At 44.8% G+C, this 18,549-nt stretch overlaps 1 protein-coding gene and 1 pseudogene across 1 annotated transcript; both read left to right on the top strand.

The window, feature by feature from the left end:
• Positions 1 to 2,258: 2,258 nt before the first annotated feature.
• Positions 2,259 to 4,821, top strand: LOC133344935 (galactosylceramide sulfotransferase-like). The gene is made up of 2 exons (XM_061555264.1): positions 2,259 to 2,347; positions 3,504 to 4,821. Exons 1-2 carry the CDS (start codon positions 2,259 to 2,261, stop codon positions 4,669 to 4,671), a joined length of 1,257 nt encoding a protein of 418 aa, XP_061411248.1. The 3' UTR covers positions 4,672 to 4,821.
• A 2,804-nt stretch (positions 4,822 to 7,625) lies between these two features.
• LOC133344975 (galactosylceramide sulfotransferase-like) lies at positions 7,626 to 10,921 on the top strand (annotated as a pseudogene).
• The last annotated feature ends 7,628 nt before the right edge of the window (positions 10,922 to 18,549 follow it).

Genomic DNA, 18,549 nt, shown 5'->3' with positions numbered 1-18,549 from the left:
TAAGAAGCATTGGCGGTAAGTTGTTTATATTCCTATAATATTGGCAATGCTGTTGTAATGTTGGAATGACCGTTATAGTGATGTAAATGCCTTTATGGTGCCGTTAAGTTGTTGTAGTAAATACGAGGCCTAGTTAGTAACGAAGCCTGCGACTTTCCTTATTGTGGATGTTACTTGTGATTTAGTAGGTCGAGTCAGACTTGTGCCTATGTTGCGATCCTGAGAGTAAAGATGACGAAGTATCTCATCCACAGTTTAGTGTTATGTGTAATGCTGTACTTTTGGGGTGCAGTGGGATGAATACACGATGTGCCTGTATGCAACGCACCGGCTTGTGCTTTTGTCTAGTTGTTCAGTGGTAATGTAGGGGCCTGGTCCGTCCAGGATCTATGGTTATCTAAGACAATGTTCTGATGCTGTGGTGTTCATTGTGTTGGTGTTTCCGGATTATAACAAATGCTGTATCTGTGTTTTCTCACCAGTTTTACCTTGTTACAATCAATAAATGACGATTGGAGTTGGACGTTCATCCTGGCTCCGAGGGTTTATTGAACGCAAGGTTATCTACTCGACTAGCGGTGCAACGCAGCGCACAGCGAGGCCGAGATATGAAGCAAGAACCACCGGGGAGGCTGCGTCATCCATTCAACCCGCAACAGCGTCACGGTGTCCCTGCCGTGTCACAGTCACGCCTCCACATCGCCTTTCCAGTCATTCAAACATCCAGATCTTTTCATGAGTTCCCTGAAAAGGTGAATTAATTTAGTTTTGAATTAATTATTCAATAGTTTTAAAATGTATATGCAGTATTATTGTTGTGCTGTGAACAGTGATCGAGATGTATATTTTTAGGTGAAGAGTTGAGTTGGAATGACTGTCCGAAACACATCCATAATTTTTCATATTAAATTAATAGGAAAAGTAATTTCAATTCAGAACTTTTGTTATACGCGTGCTTTTAAAGAAATTGAGGGATACGTGTGCTGTTGTCATCACCAACAGATATACTGATTGCAGCCAATTTACTAACGTTTCATAATTTGTACAATGTCAACCAAATTAAAGCCATACAGTGCCATTCATTGTTACACGACGATACGACAAAAACACGAATAACTGCTGGCTCGTTTTCTTAGTCTGCCTGCCATCTCGTGGCAAAATCGGGAGAAGACGTGCACGGGACTGCATGAGGGCATGCAACATGGGAATACGCCATGTCCTTGGTTGGAATCAACAACAACCGCCTTTCGCCACTAAGTGGCGGTGACGTTACCACGGCGGCGCTTATGTCATGCTAGGTGGACTTTGAGGCCACGTAAAGTGTCGACTGCCTGCTGGCAGGGAGCCACGGGCCAGACCCAGTCACCATTAGTTGACTGAGATGACTGGGCAGATGCACCATCTATGCTCCTCACTGTGGCAACTTTCTGCGTTTAGCCGCCCGACGCTCTGCTCATTGATGTAAGCGTCCCTCTTTTGCCCTCTATTGTTGATGGGGGACAACTGCATCTAACTGCCCAGTAGCGTAATTCACGAACCTCCTCCACAGACGCCGATCTTTTCACCGCTGGTACCTGTAAGTCCAATCAGCTCCACATCCTTCCGTACCACATCAGTCCATATCTTCTCTCGCCTGTGCCAGGCCCGTTTCGCCCGCTCTATCCAGCCAAACAGAAGCTGCTTGGGCATGCTGTGACTGGGCATGCGGGCTACATGAAATCAATACCCAATGCAACATACATAGTATCATGAGTGTACAATCTATCATTTACGATGTACGGTATGAAATGTATGTACTCTTACACTGTGGCCAGCAGAGCCAACGAGCTTGTGCAAATGAGAGAGCACAAAGAGACACGAATTCCAAAGTAAAATGTAGGACATGCAAATAAGCAATTCTTAAGCAGAACAAATAATTTCAATCATGTTGGACCAGTTTTACATGACGGCAATGGAACTCATTACAAATAACAAACAAAACACACAGTTCGTCAATAAAAGTGCCTTAAAAGGAGAATAGTAAAGAATCAGTGACGTTTCGGGCAATGGCTCTTCTTCACAGCACATGAGAAGAAGAAAAATGCGCATTATACTATTTCTGGACAATTACTTACGTAAGATGTTATTATCAATACTTGACGCTCAACAAATCTTACCCCTAAAATAGAATCACGCCCAGCAGGTAATATTTAAGACAAGGGGTGTGGTGGCTCAGCCGATCATTTTCCGACTCTTTGGTCCTTGACCCCAAACGCGAGATGACCACTGGACGTTCGATCGCGTTTGCCTTCGTGGCGCTGGTGGTGGTTTCTGCAATTGGCTGCTTGTTGCTCATCACGTTCTCAAGGTCAGTTCGCCATTGTTGTGGGGTTTTTATTTTTATAAATCAAGAGTGCTGCTCATATATTGTTGAAGTTAACATCGTAATTCGTCTGGGTTGATGATTGGGATCTTGGTGATTTACATGTCGACGTTCAATTATATTAAACTTCGTGTAGCCCGGGCCCCGTGACTCAGAGGTACCGCGAGCTGCTCGCTCCATCAGAAGGCAGTGGGGGTAACCAACAGTGGTTGTGTTATGGAGATACTCGCCCCGCGATATGAATGTGGAATTTATGCCACTTGGTTCAGGGTTGTAAGCCGGAGATGAGCACCAGTGCCTCAATGCTAATTCACGTAAAAATATAGGTTGAACAAATGTTATAACGATTGATAACAAAGTGTGTATTAAAATATTAATTATCATTAGCAATGGACTATCACGACAATATATACTTTAATATATAATAATCTATGACAGTGCATAACCCATTGTGGACCTCAAACAGCACTTATTTTGGCCTCCTATCAATGTATTCATAAAGGCATTAAAAATGTATATACGCGATTAGAGATAGCACAGAGATTACAGGAGACAGGCAATGCATTTATAAGATTTTCTGTCCACCAAAAACGGGTTTGGTGTTTCAGACGTCTAAATGCAATCGCATAAAAATACGCTTTTAAATGAAACACTAAATTAGCCTTTAAGAAGGGGGAGGTCAGGGTCAGGGAAGCATGGGAGAAAGGAGAGGAAGAGAGGGACGAAGAACCCAAACCAAACCAAACAACGAATCTCGAAGGAGGGGAGGGACATCTCTCAGGGCATCCATAAACTACTAGGGCTCATTCAGCAACGATGTGCCAAGGCATTGATGCATGATATTAGAGATAATGTATTCAAAATAAAAAGGTACGTATTCATGGGATAGGAGTGAGATGTATGTATGCAAGCTACAAGAGAGACAGGAGAGCTATGTTATTGGTAGAAGATATTTAGATTATGGAGATGTATTTCAATTGGAGGTTGAAGATAGTTGGGAGCTCCTTTACGATGTTGAGGTCCATACGCAATTACGTAATCTGAAAATGATTGACAATAAGAAAAATATTTGGGCAGTTGGCCTTCTTCTCCCCTCAACTAGTCACACTTTTCTGTTCCCCGTGTCTCCAACATTGTATAGAGAACTTCAAAGCGTGAGGGGCATCTGGACGCTTACGACGATCTTTCAGACGAAGGATAAAACCGCCAGGGAGTTACGCACAGAAATATTCTTCATGAAGACTCACAAGACGGCCAGTAGCACCTTCCAGAACATCCTGTTCCGCTTTGGCGAGAAGAACAACCTGACGTTCGCCTTCCCCTATGGGGCATACCAATTCTTCTACCCGTACGATTTCAAGGCCTCATCCGTGGCTCCTCTGCCACGGCATGCTGCCGGTGGCCGCTTCCACTTCCTGTGCAGCCACATGCGCTTAAACATTGCCGAGGTGGCACGCGTGATGAGTCCCAACGCCATTTACCTATCCATCGTGCGCAGCCCAGACACACACTTCGAGTCCGTGTTCCATTACTATGAGAACAATGACCGTGCGTTTATAGCAGCAAAAAACCACAGCAACCGCATTAATAAAGACCCCTTCAGGACCTTTCTCGAAAGCGCCGAGACGTTTTATAAACGGAACAGAAAGCGCGGTCCCTTCGGCAGAAACCCCATGGCGTTTGATTTTGGACTCAACCCCAACGCTGACGTGTCAAGTCGTGAATTCCGCTCCGGCTTAGCGCAACTTGATGCCGCGTTTGACCTGGTCATGATCACCGAGCGCTTTGACGAGTCCGTGATCTTGGCTAAAGAGATGCTGGGCTGGGCGATGGGGGATGTGGTCTACCTATCCAACAACAAGCGTGCCAAGACTCATAACGATAAGCCACTCGAGCGAGAGGACACGCGTCTGACCGAGATGATCCGGCGCTGGAACGCGCTGGACGTGGCTTTGTACGAACACTTCTCGCGTCGCTTCCAGCGCCAGGTAGAGGCGTTCGGAGTGGGGCGAATGCGACGTGAGGTGGACGCCCTGCGCAGAGAGGTGAGCGCCCGCAGAGAGGAGTGCGTGACGAGCGAGGTGGATGCGAAAAAGATCAAAGCGAGAGATATGATGCCGTATATTCCAAAGTCTGTGGTCATCCTGGCCTACATTATGAAGAGCGGCCTGGACCCACTGACACGCGAGCGGTGTCACCGGCTGCTGTTGCCGGAGCTCAAGTACCACACGCTACTCTTCCAGCGGCAGTACGGCTCCACGGTGGAGAAATACAAAAGACGGGCGACCAAATATAAACCCAAATCTTAATGAAACCGCTGAAACACATCGCTGATGTCATCAACAAGCCGCCATCGTCTCTCACGATCTTGAGATATAATGATCCATCGAGCGCCTTCAAATCAGTTGATGTAATTGCTCCATCTCCTAGAATCACGCCTTCCCTCAGCCTTCGGCAATCACCCCTTCTAGTTATACTTAATACTTTAAAATATGTTAAAATACCTTTAAAAAGTCATAAATAGTCTTGATTTGAAGCTTTCGTGGCTGCAGGAATCCCAACTCTATGGTTCTTTCGGTAAAGTCACACAGTATACAAAATCCGTGATTTGATCCCATCGGTGAAGAATGCGATTCCGGACATGCAATGTCCTGGTGTCTATAAGCTGAGTTGTGTCTACGGCAGCAGTTACATTGGTGAAACGAAGCGACGTGTCTCTGACCGGGTTCGCCAACACAAAGCGGATTTGAAACACGGCAGAACCAACACCTCGGCAGTGGCGGATCATTGTTTCAACGCTGTGGGCACACATGACATTGTATTCTACGAGACCAAGGTGCTCTGCAAACCCTCGGGCTACCATCAGAGATTTGTTCATGAAGCCATCCAGATATACAAACAGACAAAACTTTAATCGAGAAGATGGATTCAGATTGAGCAATCATTGGAAGGACATGATAAACATCGTCAAGTTTTAACTGCGATATTTTCACTCACCCACCCATGTCGTCTTGGTATCCGGTTACTAATTCAAGCTCATTGACATGTTAATTTCTCCAGCCCCACTCGTCTCTGCACGCCACAAACCCTCCCCCCTCTCCCCCGTGAACTCCTGCAGCCACGACTCTACAAAAACTCCTCCCCCTCCTTCCCCCTCCTTCCCCCCCTCCCGTGCCTATATAAAGCCACAACAGCAGATCATTTTCTCACCTGAAGACGGGCGCTTGTGTTGCTACCGAAACGTCGTGTTTTCTTTTGTTATTTTTCTATCTACGTGACTTTACCGAAAGAATCAGAGAGTATAGTCATAAATAGAGTTTAAGCCGAGGTTATCGTATACCTTTACAGCTGATCGTCGCCACGTGTGGAATGCCGAAGAGATCTTTCTGACTGGTTTGAAGCCTTCATTTTGCCTGATGTAGAAAATAAAAGTTAAATAGTCGTGATAAATAAGAGCACAATCAGAGCACCTGGAGTACCCAGGTGTCCAAGAGCACGGGTTCTTCAAAGACATGTATAACACTTTAGAACTGCTGTTTTCAGGGCAGCACTGATTAGAAATCCCTCATGACCGTACTCGCCGTGACCATGATGTGACATTTCTCTCCGTAGCTCCGAGGAATGGCATGCATGATCTGTTTACACTGAGCCCACTGTTTTATCTGGCGCAGTGCATTTTTAAAATTTTCCAAATATCATTGTATTTGATTAACTAATTTTACTGTCTGTCTTATAGTTGGAAGAATTAATAATGCAATATTTGGGATTTTGAATACTTAAATATAGATGTTAAGGCACCCGATAGGGGCAATATTTTTTCCATATGTGGAAGAGAAAGAGGTGGGAAAAAAACGCTCGTGTTTCCTGTATATACGTTTTCAATCAATATTGCTAATAAAAACAACAACAATAATCAAAAATACCAAGTGCCTTCTAAAGTTTATTGTGCAGTTATACATTTATGTAAATTTGAAAGTGAAAGTAATTAAGGCTTATGAATCTTAATTAAGTTTTATTCCTACTATAGAAGGGGTTTTAACAAATATTTTAAATTACGCTGTCGAGAACGCATCACCATATATACAATGGTATAATGACCACTTTTAGTGCCTAATCAATTAGCACTCACTTCTCCATCAACGCATCTTGGAGCGCTAAGCGAGATCTGCCCGTAATTGTCTCCCTGGCTTTGACCTGCCATTCCCAGTCACGGGGCCCTGCTTAACGGGTTCCCTATCAGCCACGGCGTGTGTGCAGAGGCCCTGTCCAGTCTGAGATCATCAATCATGAAACTCTTAATTCAGTAGCTCACCATTGCAATGCATGGGCACTTGCTTTACTCATGAAGCAAATATCATACACACACAGGGTGAGGGTGGCCAACGGGCAGACGAGCAGCACGGGTAGCAGAGAACAACCCTCCCCTGTGCACACGTTCCGCCGAGCTACTGCGACGGGAACTGCCTCGGGTCGAACGAGGGGCGAGGCGAGGTAGCCCCATCGAGGCGCGCTGACCGCTTGCAGGGGGACTTGCCGAACGCGGGCCGCGACGACCCAGGCATGAACGCACAGCGCGGTGCTGGAATAGCACCTAAGACCAAAGCGCTCCATCCAATTTGCCACCACCAGGCTCATTGGTGGCAAAACAACACCTCTCGTGATTCCGACTACCAGATTCGCAAGCACACGACTCATTACCGCATCCTCACAGACCTTTTGTTAACGTCACCTCCACTTAGTGGCGAATGGCAGTTGTTGTTGTAGTACACGGACGTGTGCGCGTGTGTTCGTGGCGCGTTCTCGTCGCATCGGAGCATTGCTAAGTCTGTTCAGGTGTGCGAGCGCGCCGTGTTCGTGTGGGGGGCATTGTGTGTTGGTGTTGTGCACGTAATCAAGTGCTCACTTCCCTTCCTCGCGTTAACTGAGAGATGCGTGACAGAACAAATCATTTGGTGATACAGCGTTGGCAATGCAACTCATTACAAATAACCAAAACACATAGTTCGTCAATAAAAGTGCCTTAAAAGGAGAATAGTAAAGAATCAGTGACGTTTAGGGCAATGGCTCTTCTTTATAGCACATGAGAAGAAGAAAAATGCGCATTATACTCTTTCTGGACCATTACACATGTAGGATGTAATATATTATCAGTACTTTACGCTCAACATATCTTACCCCTAAAATAGAATCACGCCCAGCAGGTAATATTTAAGACAAGGGGTGTGGCTCAGCCGATCATTTTCCGACTCGTGGAGCCTCGGCCCCCAAACGCGAGATGGCCACTGGACGTTCGATCGCGTTTGCCTTCGTGGCCCTGGTGGTGGTTTCTGCAATTGGCTGCTTGTTGCTCATCACGTTCTCAAGGTCAGTTCGCCATTGTTGTGGGGGTTCATATCTTGTTGAAGTTAACATCGTCGTCATTCCTCTGGGTTGAGAGTCGGGATGTTGGTGATTTACATTTAGACGTTAAATAATATTAAACTTCGTGTAGCCCGGGCTCAGAGGTACCGCTAGCTGCTCGCTAAATCGGAAGGCAGTGGGAGATCAACAGTGATTGTGCTATGTAGTGATTCGTCCTCGGGATAGGAATGTGGATTTTACGCCACTTGGCTCAGGGTTGTAAGCCGGAGTTGAGCACCAGTGCCTCAATGCGAATTCAATGTTGTGATCAGTTTGAATTGTTCAATTCCTGCTGTCACAGCACGATAAATAAATGTTGAACAAATCTTATATGACACGAGCGAACGCATTTGGGGCCTCAAGCAGCGCTTACTTTGGCACCTTATCAATGTATTCACAAAGCATGAGATATATAAGCTATAAGAGATAGCGTAGAGATGACGGAATTTAAATGTATTCGGTGGAGACAGGCAATGTATTCGTAAGATATTCTGCGTACCAAGAAATAATTTGAATGTATCGGACGTTTAAATGTGTTTTTTTTAATGAAAATTCGGCTTTAGAAGGGGGAGATCAAGGGTCGGGAAACATGGGAGAGAGTTAGAAAGAGGAACGAAGAATCCAATCCAAAAAACTAATCTCGAGGTGAGGGGGGGGGGGTTAGGGGAGGTCAGGTTTAGGGGGGACATCCACCGGCATCCATGAGGGACTAGGGCCCATTTAATAACGAGTGCCAGGGCATTGATAAGAGTCTGGGTTCTCTATAGGGGGCCCCTCTCCTGGCTGGCGGAACTCGACGCGGGCATTTAGCTGCTGGGCATATATCCGCACGCTTGACGGTAATGACAGTAATTATAACTCATATAGCGTCTACACCAGCGGTCGGGAACCTATGGCTCGCGAGCCATATATGGCTCTTCTGGTGACGGCATATGGCTCCCAGACAATTTTGAGTTGATGAAAAAAAATACAAAAATCAGTTTGGAACTGATTTTAAAATACTTGTGATATTGCTTAATAATACTGTGTAATTTTAAAGTAAACAGAAATTAGTTTTGAAGATAAATTTCACGGGTCACGGGGCCTCAACGCCTGCATGAAGCTCAACCTCACCACGTACGAACCAGACTACAAGGCCATCAGCAAAACCATGCAGCACCAGAAGTCGCATTAAAAGTAATACATATTTAAGTTATTATACGTTAAAAATACTATATGGCTCTCAATGCAATATATTTAGAAATATTTGGCTTTTATGGCTCTCCCAGTCAAAAAGGTTCCCGACCCCTGGTCTACACGCATCCACTTTTCAAGATGCGATAGGTCCTGGGAGTGCCGCCGTGTGTTCGAAGGCACCTCTATCTGGATAAATGTATTCATAGGCAGATAGGAGATGCAGAGTGATGAGAGATCAATATTTGTTGATGCCAGATAGAAGATATATGACAGAAATGCAATACATGTATACATTGGAAAGGAGTGGGAATCATGTATTTAAGTTAGAAGAGAGTGCTACGTTATTCGTCGAAGAGATAGAGAAAATATAGGTGTTTGTAGAGGGGAAATATGTACCGGTATTTAAAAAAACATAAGAAGTATAGTGTTTTCAGAAAAGATAATAATGTATATTTTTATACATATAGTATAGGATAGATGTATTCATATGAGATGAGGGATACATATTTTATGACAGGTAAAATATAGTTGGAGCTCCCTATCACTGCTTGGGGCCATACATAATTGCGCCATCTGCGAATGATAATTATTGCGACCGTTTACAATAAGCCAACAATTTTTGGCAGTTGGCCTTCTCTCCTCAAATAGTCAAACTGTTCTATTCCCCGTGTCTCCAACTTTCATCAGCGAAAATCAACCCTTCTTGGACGTATCCATCCTGGTGAAGATCTTCCAGAAGGAGAAACACATCCATCCCACGGTGCTTCACACGGACGTTGTCTTCCTGAAGACTCACAAAACGGCGAGCAGCACCTTCCAGAACATCCTGTTTCGCTTCGGTGAGAAGCACAATCTGACGTTCGCCTTCCCCTACATGACGTACCAATTCCTCTACCCGCAAGATTTCATGGCCTCATTCGTGGCTCCTCTGCCACCGCATGCTGCCGGTGGTCGCTTCCACATCCTGTCCAGCCACATGCGCTTCCAGAAGGATGAGGTGGCTCGCGTGATGAGTCCCATGGCCATTTACCTGTCCATTGTTCGCCGCCCAGAAAATAATTTTGAGTCCGTGTTCTATTACTATGAGAGCGTGGTATCTGCTTTTGATGTGGCAGGAAAACATAGTTATGGCAGGGACCACCTAAAGACTTTTCTTGAAAACGCTGAGACATTTTATAAATTTGAAAAGATGCCCGCGCCTTTAGTCAGAAATCCCATGGCATTTGATTTTGGGATAACTCCCAACATAAGTGTGTCGAGTGATGAATTTGCCTTTGGCTTAGCAGAACTAGATGCCAAGTTCGACCTGGTCATGATCACCGAGCGATTTGACGAGTCCATGATCTTGGCGAAGGAGATGCTGGGCTGGGAGATGGAGGATGTGGTCTATCTATCCACCAACAAGCGTGCCAAGACTCATACAAATAAGTCGTTCAAGCGAAAGAACCAACAGTCTGACCGAGATGATCCGGCGCTGGAACGCGCTGGACGTGGCTTTGTACGAACACTTCTCGCGTCGTTTTCAGCGCCAGGTGGAGGCGTTCGGAGTGGGGCGAATGCGACGCGAGGTGGACGCCCTGCGCAGGAAGGTGAGGGCCCGCAGGGAGGAGTGCGTGGCAAACGAGGTGGAGGCAGGAATGGTCAACCAGAGCGAGATTATGCCGTATATTCCGGGGTCTGTGGTCGTCCTGGGCTACAACATGAGGAGCGGCCTGAACCTTCGCACACGCGAGCTGGTGTCTGCGGATGCTGCTGCCGGAGCTCAAGTACCACACGCGGCTTTTCCAGCGGCAGTACGGCTCCACGGTGGAGGAATACAACGTGGGAGCGGCATTATCCACAGCAAATTAAACACTTTGACTTGGCGATTTGCTCTATTTTTGTTGATGAAGATATGGTGTGTTGTTTAGCAAAAAAATCTGATGTATACATTCACTCATATGAAAATGAGTATACTGTAAATAACGTACTGTATAGGGTAAAAAATATTCTACACCTCTAAATATAAACCCATGGGTAACACAGCTTCGGTCGATTTTATGAACACTTTCTCATTAAGGTTGAAAGCATCAAAGCAATAGCTCTATCAGTCTGCCTATATTTTTTGGGGTGGGTGGTCACAACTCTCAGAAAGATGACCTTATGTCAATAAGGTATTTTTTTAAATATATATCAACTAAGGATTTACCCTTAAGACAACTGGGAAGATATATCAAAGGGATGTCCAAAACATAGCGAAATAAACCATTATTTGGTGGTGGTGGTGGTGGTGGTGGTGGCGCACACCTGTGATCCAGCACTGTGGAGGCAGCTAGAGTCATAATGACTTGGTGTGCCTGGATATTAAACAAGTATCACGTACGATGCCATCTCATTACGTGTGACGTAATCTCATTCGTAATTTACTTTCCAAAACTCTTTAAACCTCGCTCAGATCATGGAAGGTCGTTGTGGGTTCACTCTCCAACACACCGGTGTGCTGAACTAGTAATGAATTGGCACGTTTTGTTTCCGTGACAGACCATACTCATTTCTGTGTCGCGTGGTGGCGGGTTTAACGACGCATTTATATTTACGCGATCTAACACAAAGAAAAACTCGATCACGGATCATGGAAGGTGTTAACGCTTATCTATTACATTGCTAGTGCTGTTTGTTGCTGGCCATCTTGATGTTTTGGGCATTTCTTAGGCCGCCACGTACCTGAAGATCCCACTCCTTTGGGCTACACAGCAGGGCAGCGAGCCCACAGCACCGCTTATGGGGAGTGTTGAACAATGCCCCCCCCACCACCAGCAGAGACGGGAGGTGGATCTCCGTTACTGACTTCCACCAGCTGTCGCCAGCACTGCCGACTCTCCCGCCGGAACGGGAAGATGTGGCAGCCCTGCACGTGGCCAGCATGACCCTCCACAGCCTGTTGTGGAACACGGGGTCCTCGTGGAAAGCCGGCAACACTCACAAACAGTACAGCACGGTTAGCGGATCGGCAAGTCGCACGTGGCGGAATAACGACGAGTGGGTACTCTCATCCCTTCCAACACGTCTGGTCAGTGTGGAAGAGTAGACCGGACACCCTCTTGAGATGCCTTTATTGGCGGCCATTCTGCCAGCAGTGGTGTGGACAAGCAATTTAATGGCTGTATACCTTGACCCTTCATAGCGATACACGATGTCCATTTTATGAAGGATGTAGGCCGATTAATGTAAACGGTCGGAGATATGGGCAAATATGGCGAACTCTACACTTGAAGTTGAACACGTCGGCTTTCGCGACCCGTCACCACCCGACACAGCCAATGAGTAAGGTTTGTCAGGGGGAAAAAAAACGTGCCAGTAATGTTACTATTTCAGCACACCGGTGTGTTGGAGAGTAAACCCACAACACTTAGTTTAGATCGATATCACTTTCTCATACCTTTGTAAGTGTGTTTCACATTTTTGTCACCGAGTTTTTGTACGGTGATGTAATTTCAATACAAATGAAGATAAGTTGAAACTTTAAAAGTTATTCAATTGCAGTTAACTCCTCAAGATAAACCTGCCATTAGTCTTCTAATCATTGTAACTATGCATACTATAATTATCATGATGCGCCTGCCGTCAGTGAAACATTGATTAATCAATTAAGTATACAATTAAAGAAGACCAATGATGCTGTCAGTTACCCTGAAAAATATGTACAAAGTACACATTTCATGGAGATAAAAGCTTTCTTGTAACTTCCATTGTGAAATGTAAATATTGTTATTTTTTCTTGAAACTGGACGAAACAATTATTGTAGAATCTTATATCGCAACCCAACTTGAACCCCGACGGTTGTCAAGCCCCAGCCTGCTTGCGAGTTTTTGGATCAACCAGTTTTAAACGCAACGCCCACCGCTGGCTCTCCAGATCTCCCATCACAAGACAGCTTCTCTAAAAAGGTTTCATCGCAACTGCCTCTGGCTATGGTAAAAAATAGCCTCTTTAACAAGATCTTAAAGTTCAGCTTTTATCATTTTATCAGTCCAGTTGAATCCCTCGTTCGTACGTTTGTTCCAGATATGTTACACTGTTTAAAGTGTATGTTGATGAAAATAAAACAATGGCTTTCTAAAATAAGTTTATCATTTATATTTTTTGGATCTCTCATTACCGATATCTGGCCTCAGGCTTTCTTGTCAGCTTCCATTTCCTGCCTCTCACATAGGGAATGGAAAATAAATACAAAGTAAAACTTGAACACACCGGTTGGTCCCTCCGATAGCATTAGGGGCGCCGCGGTGGCTAGGCAAATGTTAACTACCTCGCCTGGTATACAAGAGGTCGTGGATTCGATCCCGACTAAGACGCCTGTATATTTTGAGTTTGAATTATATCCCCGTCATCGCGTGGATTTTTCTCCCAGTCCTTTGGTTTTTCCTTCCTCATTTAGAAAGGTGCGTTTAGAGTATTTGGCTGCTCTACATTTCCACATGATAAGCCACTTTATTGTGCTATCATTTGTGGGCAGGTCACGCCTGAAAAAAAGCTATACAACTCAGTGGGTCCTTACCTGCTAAAATAAAAAAAAAATAGTTTAGTTTAGAACAGCGGTGTGTTCCTCTTGACGTTTTCTTTTCGATATTATGTATTTACAAAAAATAGGGATGAAATATCTGAAGTATCTTGGCTTTTTTCGCTGTGGGAAATAAGGAAAGGAACCGCTTTCTTCATCCCTCTCCAAACGGCGTTGACAGCACGGCTGCCTACGTACGGTGCGAAATAATTTCAACATACATACAGTTGCAATTTACTGTCGGTACGCTTAAAGGTAATTTTCTGTAAATTAGATATAGGTTTGATGTTGGATGAGTGTTGAGCCTAAAACAGCAACCTTGAATTATTCCGATAAGATTTTTTAAATTATATCCTTGAAATCAGAATCAGAAGTTTATTTCCCGAGTAAAGCCCATTGAGCGAAAGAGCAATTTTTGGAGGGCGACTCGGCTTGCAGACAACCTGTCTGGGGTACAGCGGTGGTGTGGTGATTAGTGTGCTGTGCCATTAATTCATCTACCCGAGTTTGATTTCCGACCACAGCTAAAATCAGGGGGTAAACTATATCAAACTAGTCAACAACCACCCCAATCATCAACTTAGTATTGACCAGCGTGGTGCAGTATGATCATAAACCCACCATGAACGACATGGCATGGAGAGGCCTTAATCCATTGCTGGATTGAGAAGGGTGGCATGGGATAGATCAAAAGCCAAGTCTATAATTCCTGTGTTTGATCCTTTGTTTTGTGTCCAGCAGTTAATTACAAACGTCCATCGAGCATAATCACGATGTGCAATGTAACTATCAATAGGCATGCTGTCCCTGCTAAATACGTATTGGGATGGTGTTAACCGTCATCATTGGTGGCTCATATCTGTGAATGACTCAAAAACCCATCACAGCGGAGAAATTAGTGTCGGCAGAAAAAAATGCATGGCAAATATATTTTAAAAGCTCTCAGCAATACACATTATGTGAAACCACCCGTTTGGAGGAACTGCATTGTGGTAATTTTGTCTTAGGCCACCACAAATTAATTGGGAAAATTAGAATAACCGACTAGGCAGCAGTGACAAACAGGCACAACGCGAGACAAGTTTCGCCCTCAGTTTCGCCCTCACTTGTCAGTAGAGTCGTCCATATGGAATGCTGCAAGATGCTTCAGGGAGCTTTGATGTGCGGAAGGCATGGCTTTACACACGACGATCAGGAGGAGAAAAGGGGGGTGGAATGTATATAAGGCACAGTTGCCAAACTGCGATTCAAGCGCCAAGCACGTGAATCGACTTTTGACGTTCTCTGGTCTGACACTGGTGAGACTAGGTCATAAAGAAGGCTTTCTCTGATGTAGGCCAATCAGTTTCAAAGACAATGCATATATTATAAGAGCATGTTTTGTTTGCAAGTTCACCACAAGTACGTGCGGTTAATGCAGACTTGATTCCTTGCAAAAGGTTTATATTTGGTGTTTGAACATTTTAACACTTGTTTTATTGTCAAAAAGGGTAAAGCCTATTCTTAGTTTTCATATGTATGTTGTATTTATGTACCGTGTGTGTTGAACTTATTTCGCACCGTACATAACCAACCGTGCTAATCCAAGGTTCGGGGTAAGGACAACAAACTAAACACAAAAAGCACTTCTAAATAAATACGTTTTCAACTGAACGTGTGTACTTTCTCATAACAACTTCTATGTTTTTTATCCATATATTGACCGACAGCTAATTTGAATGAAATGTTCCCCCCCCCCCCCCCCACCAATATACATTATTGAGGAGATTAATAAATTGCAATTTATATGTTTTGCGTTCGATTGTTTGGTTAGTTTTTCGACTGCAACACGAACTTTGCTCACTGTATAGTAATCCGAAGATGCGGCCTTAACTCGCCTTGACACTGGCCTCGACTTTAAGGGCTCCAAACCTTGGCCTCAACTTGGCTTTGCGGGTCACGGCCTTGAATCCAAGACTGCATAATTTCTAAGTGTTTTAATTTTGTACCGTGCATTCAATTTAGTTTTATAGTAACTGGAATTTCAACCACTGGATTTCTGAATGCTGATTTTTTTTTGGTTTTTAAATGTCATTTAGTTCAAATTCTTTAGGGGGTTATGTAATATTTAAAATATGATGCGTGAATGAGCAACGTTCGGGAAATGCTGCATTGGAGTAATAATTATTCGCATGTAAGCTTACAAATTCTGCCTTAATATGGCACGAAGCGGTTTATCCAAAGGACGCCTACTGACCATCGACTTTTCACAAAGTGCGCCTATTTTATCGACCATAGTGGCATGATGGGTTGAAGCGACTCCCAATTAGGGATATCAACTCACGAACGTTTCACTGTAGGTCCAGGGTTCTACCCACGGTGTCACTCAGTCGGATGGCACATTACGTACGCGCACATGAACATTTCAAAGACAATGTAAATGTTATTGGCGCTGACATTTCTTTTATTAAAAAAAAACTGGTTTGTCTGCAGTGACGTATTTATATTTATTGAGGAAAAAATGAATAAATGTCACAGAGGTCAGGGTTTTATTCTTGTTCTAAACAGTACAACAGGTCACAACACATATCACACAAATATTTGAGGTGTGTGCATTTCCTTCTGCTGTATGCGATAAAAATTTAACACAAATAATACTTATCTTACCTACAACGTGGCCAGTCAATAACTAGGCACACGACCAATAAAAGTCAATGTTCCCATGAAAGTGTAGTGACGTAAATGGTGTCACTATGGTGTTAGCGCCAGGCACTGTCATAAGAATGCTACTGTGCGTCTGGAACTTCTCTCTGGGGCTAGAGTGAGCGCGGCATGCGAACGGGCCCGAGAGGGGCATACTCCTGGTGACGGCCTGAGAGAGGGCAAGTCAGGACATGGTAGTCTGAGTGAACCCTAGAGTGCACGTGACTGGGACAGGGCAGTAAAGGGGGCCCTAGGGGGGCTTGAGGGACACGTGATGCTCGATCGAGGTCCTTCGGGAAAGGTCTCGAAGGGGACGTGGCCGAAGGCGGAGCGAGGCCACGCTCAGGAGCATAAAGGGGCAGTCCCGAAAGCGTTCTTGGCTCGTCTGTGGAATCAAGCCTGGGTACCGCATCTCGTCGGTCTTCGGTTCTCGTCACGCTCGGCGTCGTGGGTCAGGCAGGCGTCGCTGGCCTGACTCGGTTATCTAGTAACCCCGTTAAAGTGGATGAAGTGTACGTTTGGGTCGTTAAATAAACGTGGTGCCTCCGACTTCAAGTGTGTGCCTCCATAGAACAACACTACAAAAGTATAGAGTAGTTTTGCATGTTTATCTTCCATAGGTGAAGTGGTCATAGTTTTGCTATATGTGTAATTTGTTATTTGCATTCATCCATGCTCCCACAACCAAAAACGTCAACAAATTGCATGTATACACTGGTATCGAGATAGAATGGCTACACTGAGGTTATATTAGCATAGTTCATAGCCTCTTGTAATTTCACAGCTATATGTAGACCTTCCCACTTCTTGTCTGTCTAAGAGTTATTTGTACACAATAAATTTAATTAGAAAAACATATAATCGGCGTATGTCGTGAATAGCTGATTTCCACACACAGTTGGTGCATGTAGTTAAATAAACTATTCGAATCCATGACTCGATGCATCATTATACGTGCCCTAAAACAAATCTAGTTTTTACATCACGTTAAAAAAGGCACTGAAGTGGCACCGAAAACTTTCAAAGTTTAGTTTTTTGTTATCACACAGATTCAAACTCGAGTCTGGCAGCCCGTGGCGTGTGCCTCAGGCCATGTGTGTGCGCAATATGACCGACGTGTGGTTTTCGGATTTTGCATCCCCCGTTTATAAATTGCATTGTGTGGCCTCGCTCGCTGTGCGAGACAATGCAAGACGGCATGTAGTCCATCCGCCCGGACCACGTACACGATTTCACTTGTCGGTACCACCTCAAGGTGACGTAACTTTAGTGGTTCCAATTTCTTAATGTGACCAACAACTGCGAATGATGTGATAATCATTTGAAATTAGTGGGTTATCATGTAATTCACTTTTATTGGCCGTAGAAATAAATCGATACTACTAAGCTTAGGTGGTACCACTTTCTGCTCTGGTCCATGGAGAAATGGTGAAGCCCCGTGAGTCGGGTACAAACGTCTCAATGGACAAAACATATTCACTTAACCCAAGCACCCACAATGACCACGCAGGGATTATCACCAGAACTCGTAAATAACTACCGTGCCATCCGTTGGAATTAGGGGTTAAAATGTGGCATGGGAAAGACAGATGAAAATGTTTTGAACAGAGGCAGGGAGTCGATTGCACACATGGTTGGGGGAATGGGGCGTCCAAAGTTGTAGAGACAGCAGAGAAGAATGAGCGACCTCACCCACACAGCGAAAGTTGAATGGGGGCTCCACGATGCCACCACGTGCTGTTTGTTGCACACCCACAGCTGAGAAGATTGGGCTCCCGGTCGGGCGCATGTATTCGGATTCGTACAAGACTTGAACAAGAAGCCCGTAACCTAACCGAATCTGAATCTGCGTTCGAAAAATTGAGGTGATGCTTTTGGCAGTGGATGGCGCACAAGCACAATTAAAGAAAACAATTCAACATATTTGTCAATAACATTCCCTTCTGCATGGTGGACCCTTCCATATGTCGGACTGGCAAGAATGCACCTGTTATCACGTTTCCGGACCTTCCTTCATCCATTGCCCCGGTGCCACACTGCCATGAGCTCCCCATACCCACTCCTCCGAAAAGAGCAGCCGTCTTTAGAAGAGAGCAGCAAGTCAGAGAGCGAGGAAAACGTTGTAGATCCAGATGACAATTTCAGAGGTGGAGCTGAGGAGAGAACCCCATACTACCCCAACCAAAACTACCTCAACGACTTGATCAGAGATCTTGGTATCACCAAGTCCAATGCCGAGCTTTTGACGTCGAGGCTCAAGCAGATCAGAGGAAGCGTCACCAACCTTTTTCCAGCTTCTTCACCCGTCAAGATGGGCTCTGCTTCTGCCACAATGTGATTAGTCTGTTCGAGGCAATTGGAATCACATGTAACCATAATGAGTGGCGC

This window comes from Lethenteron reissneri, chromosome 21 (genome assembly GCF_015708825.2).
Source record: "Lethenteron reissneri isolate LAM-NWPU_2019-01 chromosome 21, ASM1570882v1, whole genome shotgun sequence".
NCBI lineage: Eukaryota > Metazoa > Chordata > Hyperoartia > Petromyzontiformes > Petromyzontidae > Lethenteron > Lethenteron reissneri.
This window is presented reverse-complemented; position numbering and strand designations above follow the sequence as displayed.

Excerpts from the sequence above, each read along its gene's own strand:
- LOC133344935 (XM_061555264.1), top strand. The coding sequence starts at position 2,259 with ATGACCACTGGACGTTCGATCGCGTTTGCCTTCGTGGCGCTGGTGGTG. Across the intron at positions 2,348-3,503 it reads TTGCTCATCACGTTCTCAAG|AGAACTTCAAAGCGTGAGGG; the intron begins GTCAGTTCGCCA and ends AACATTGTATAG.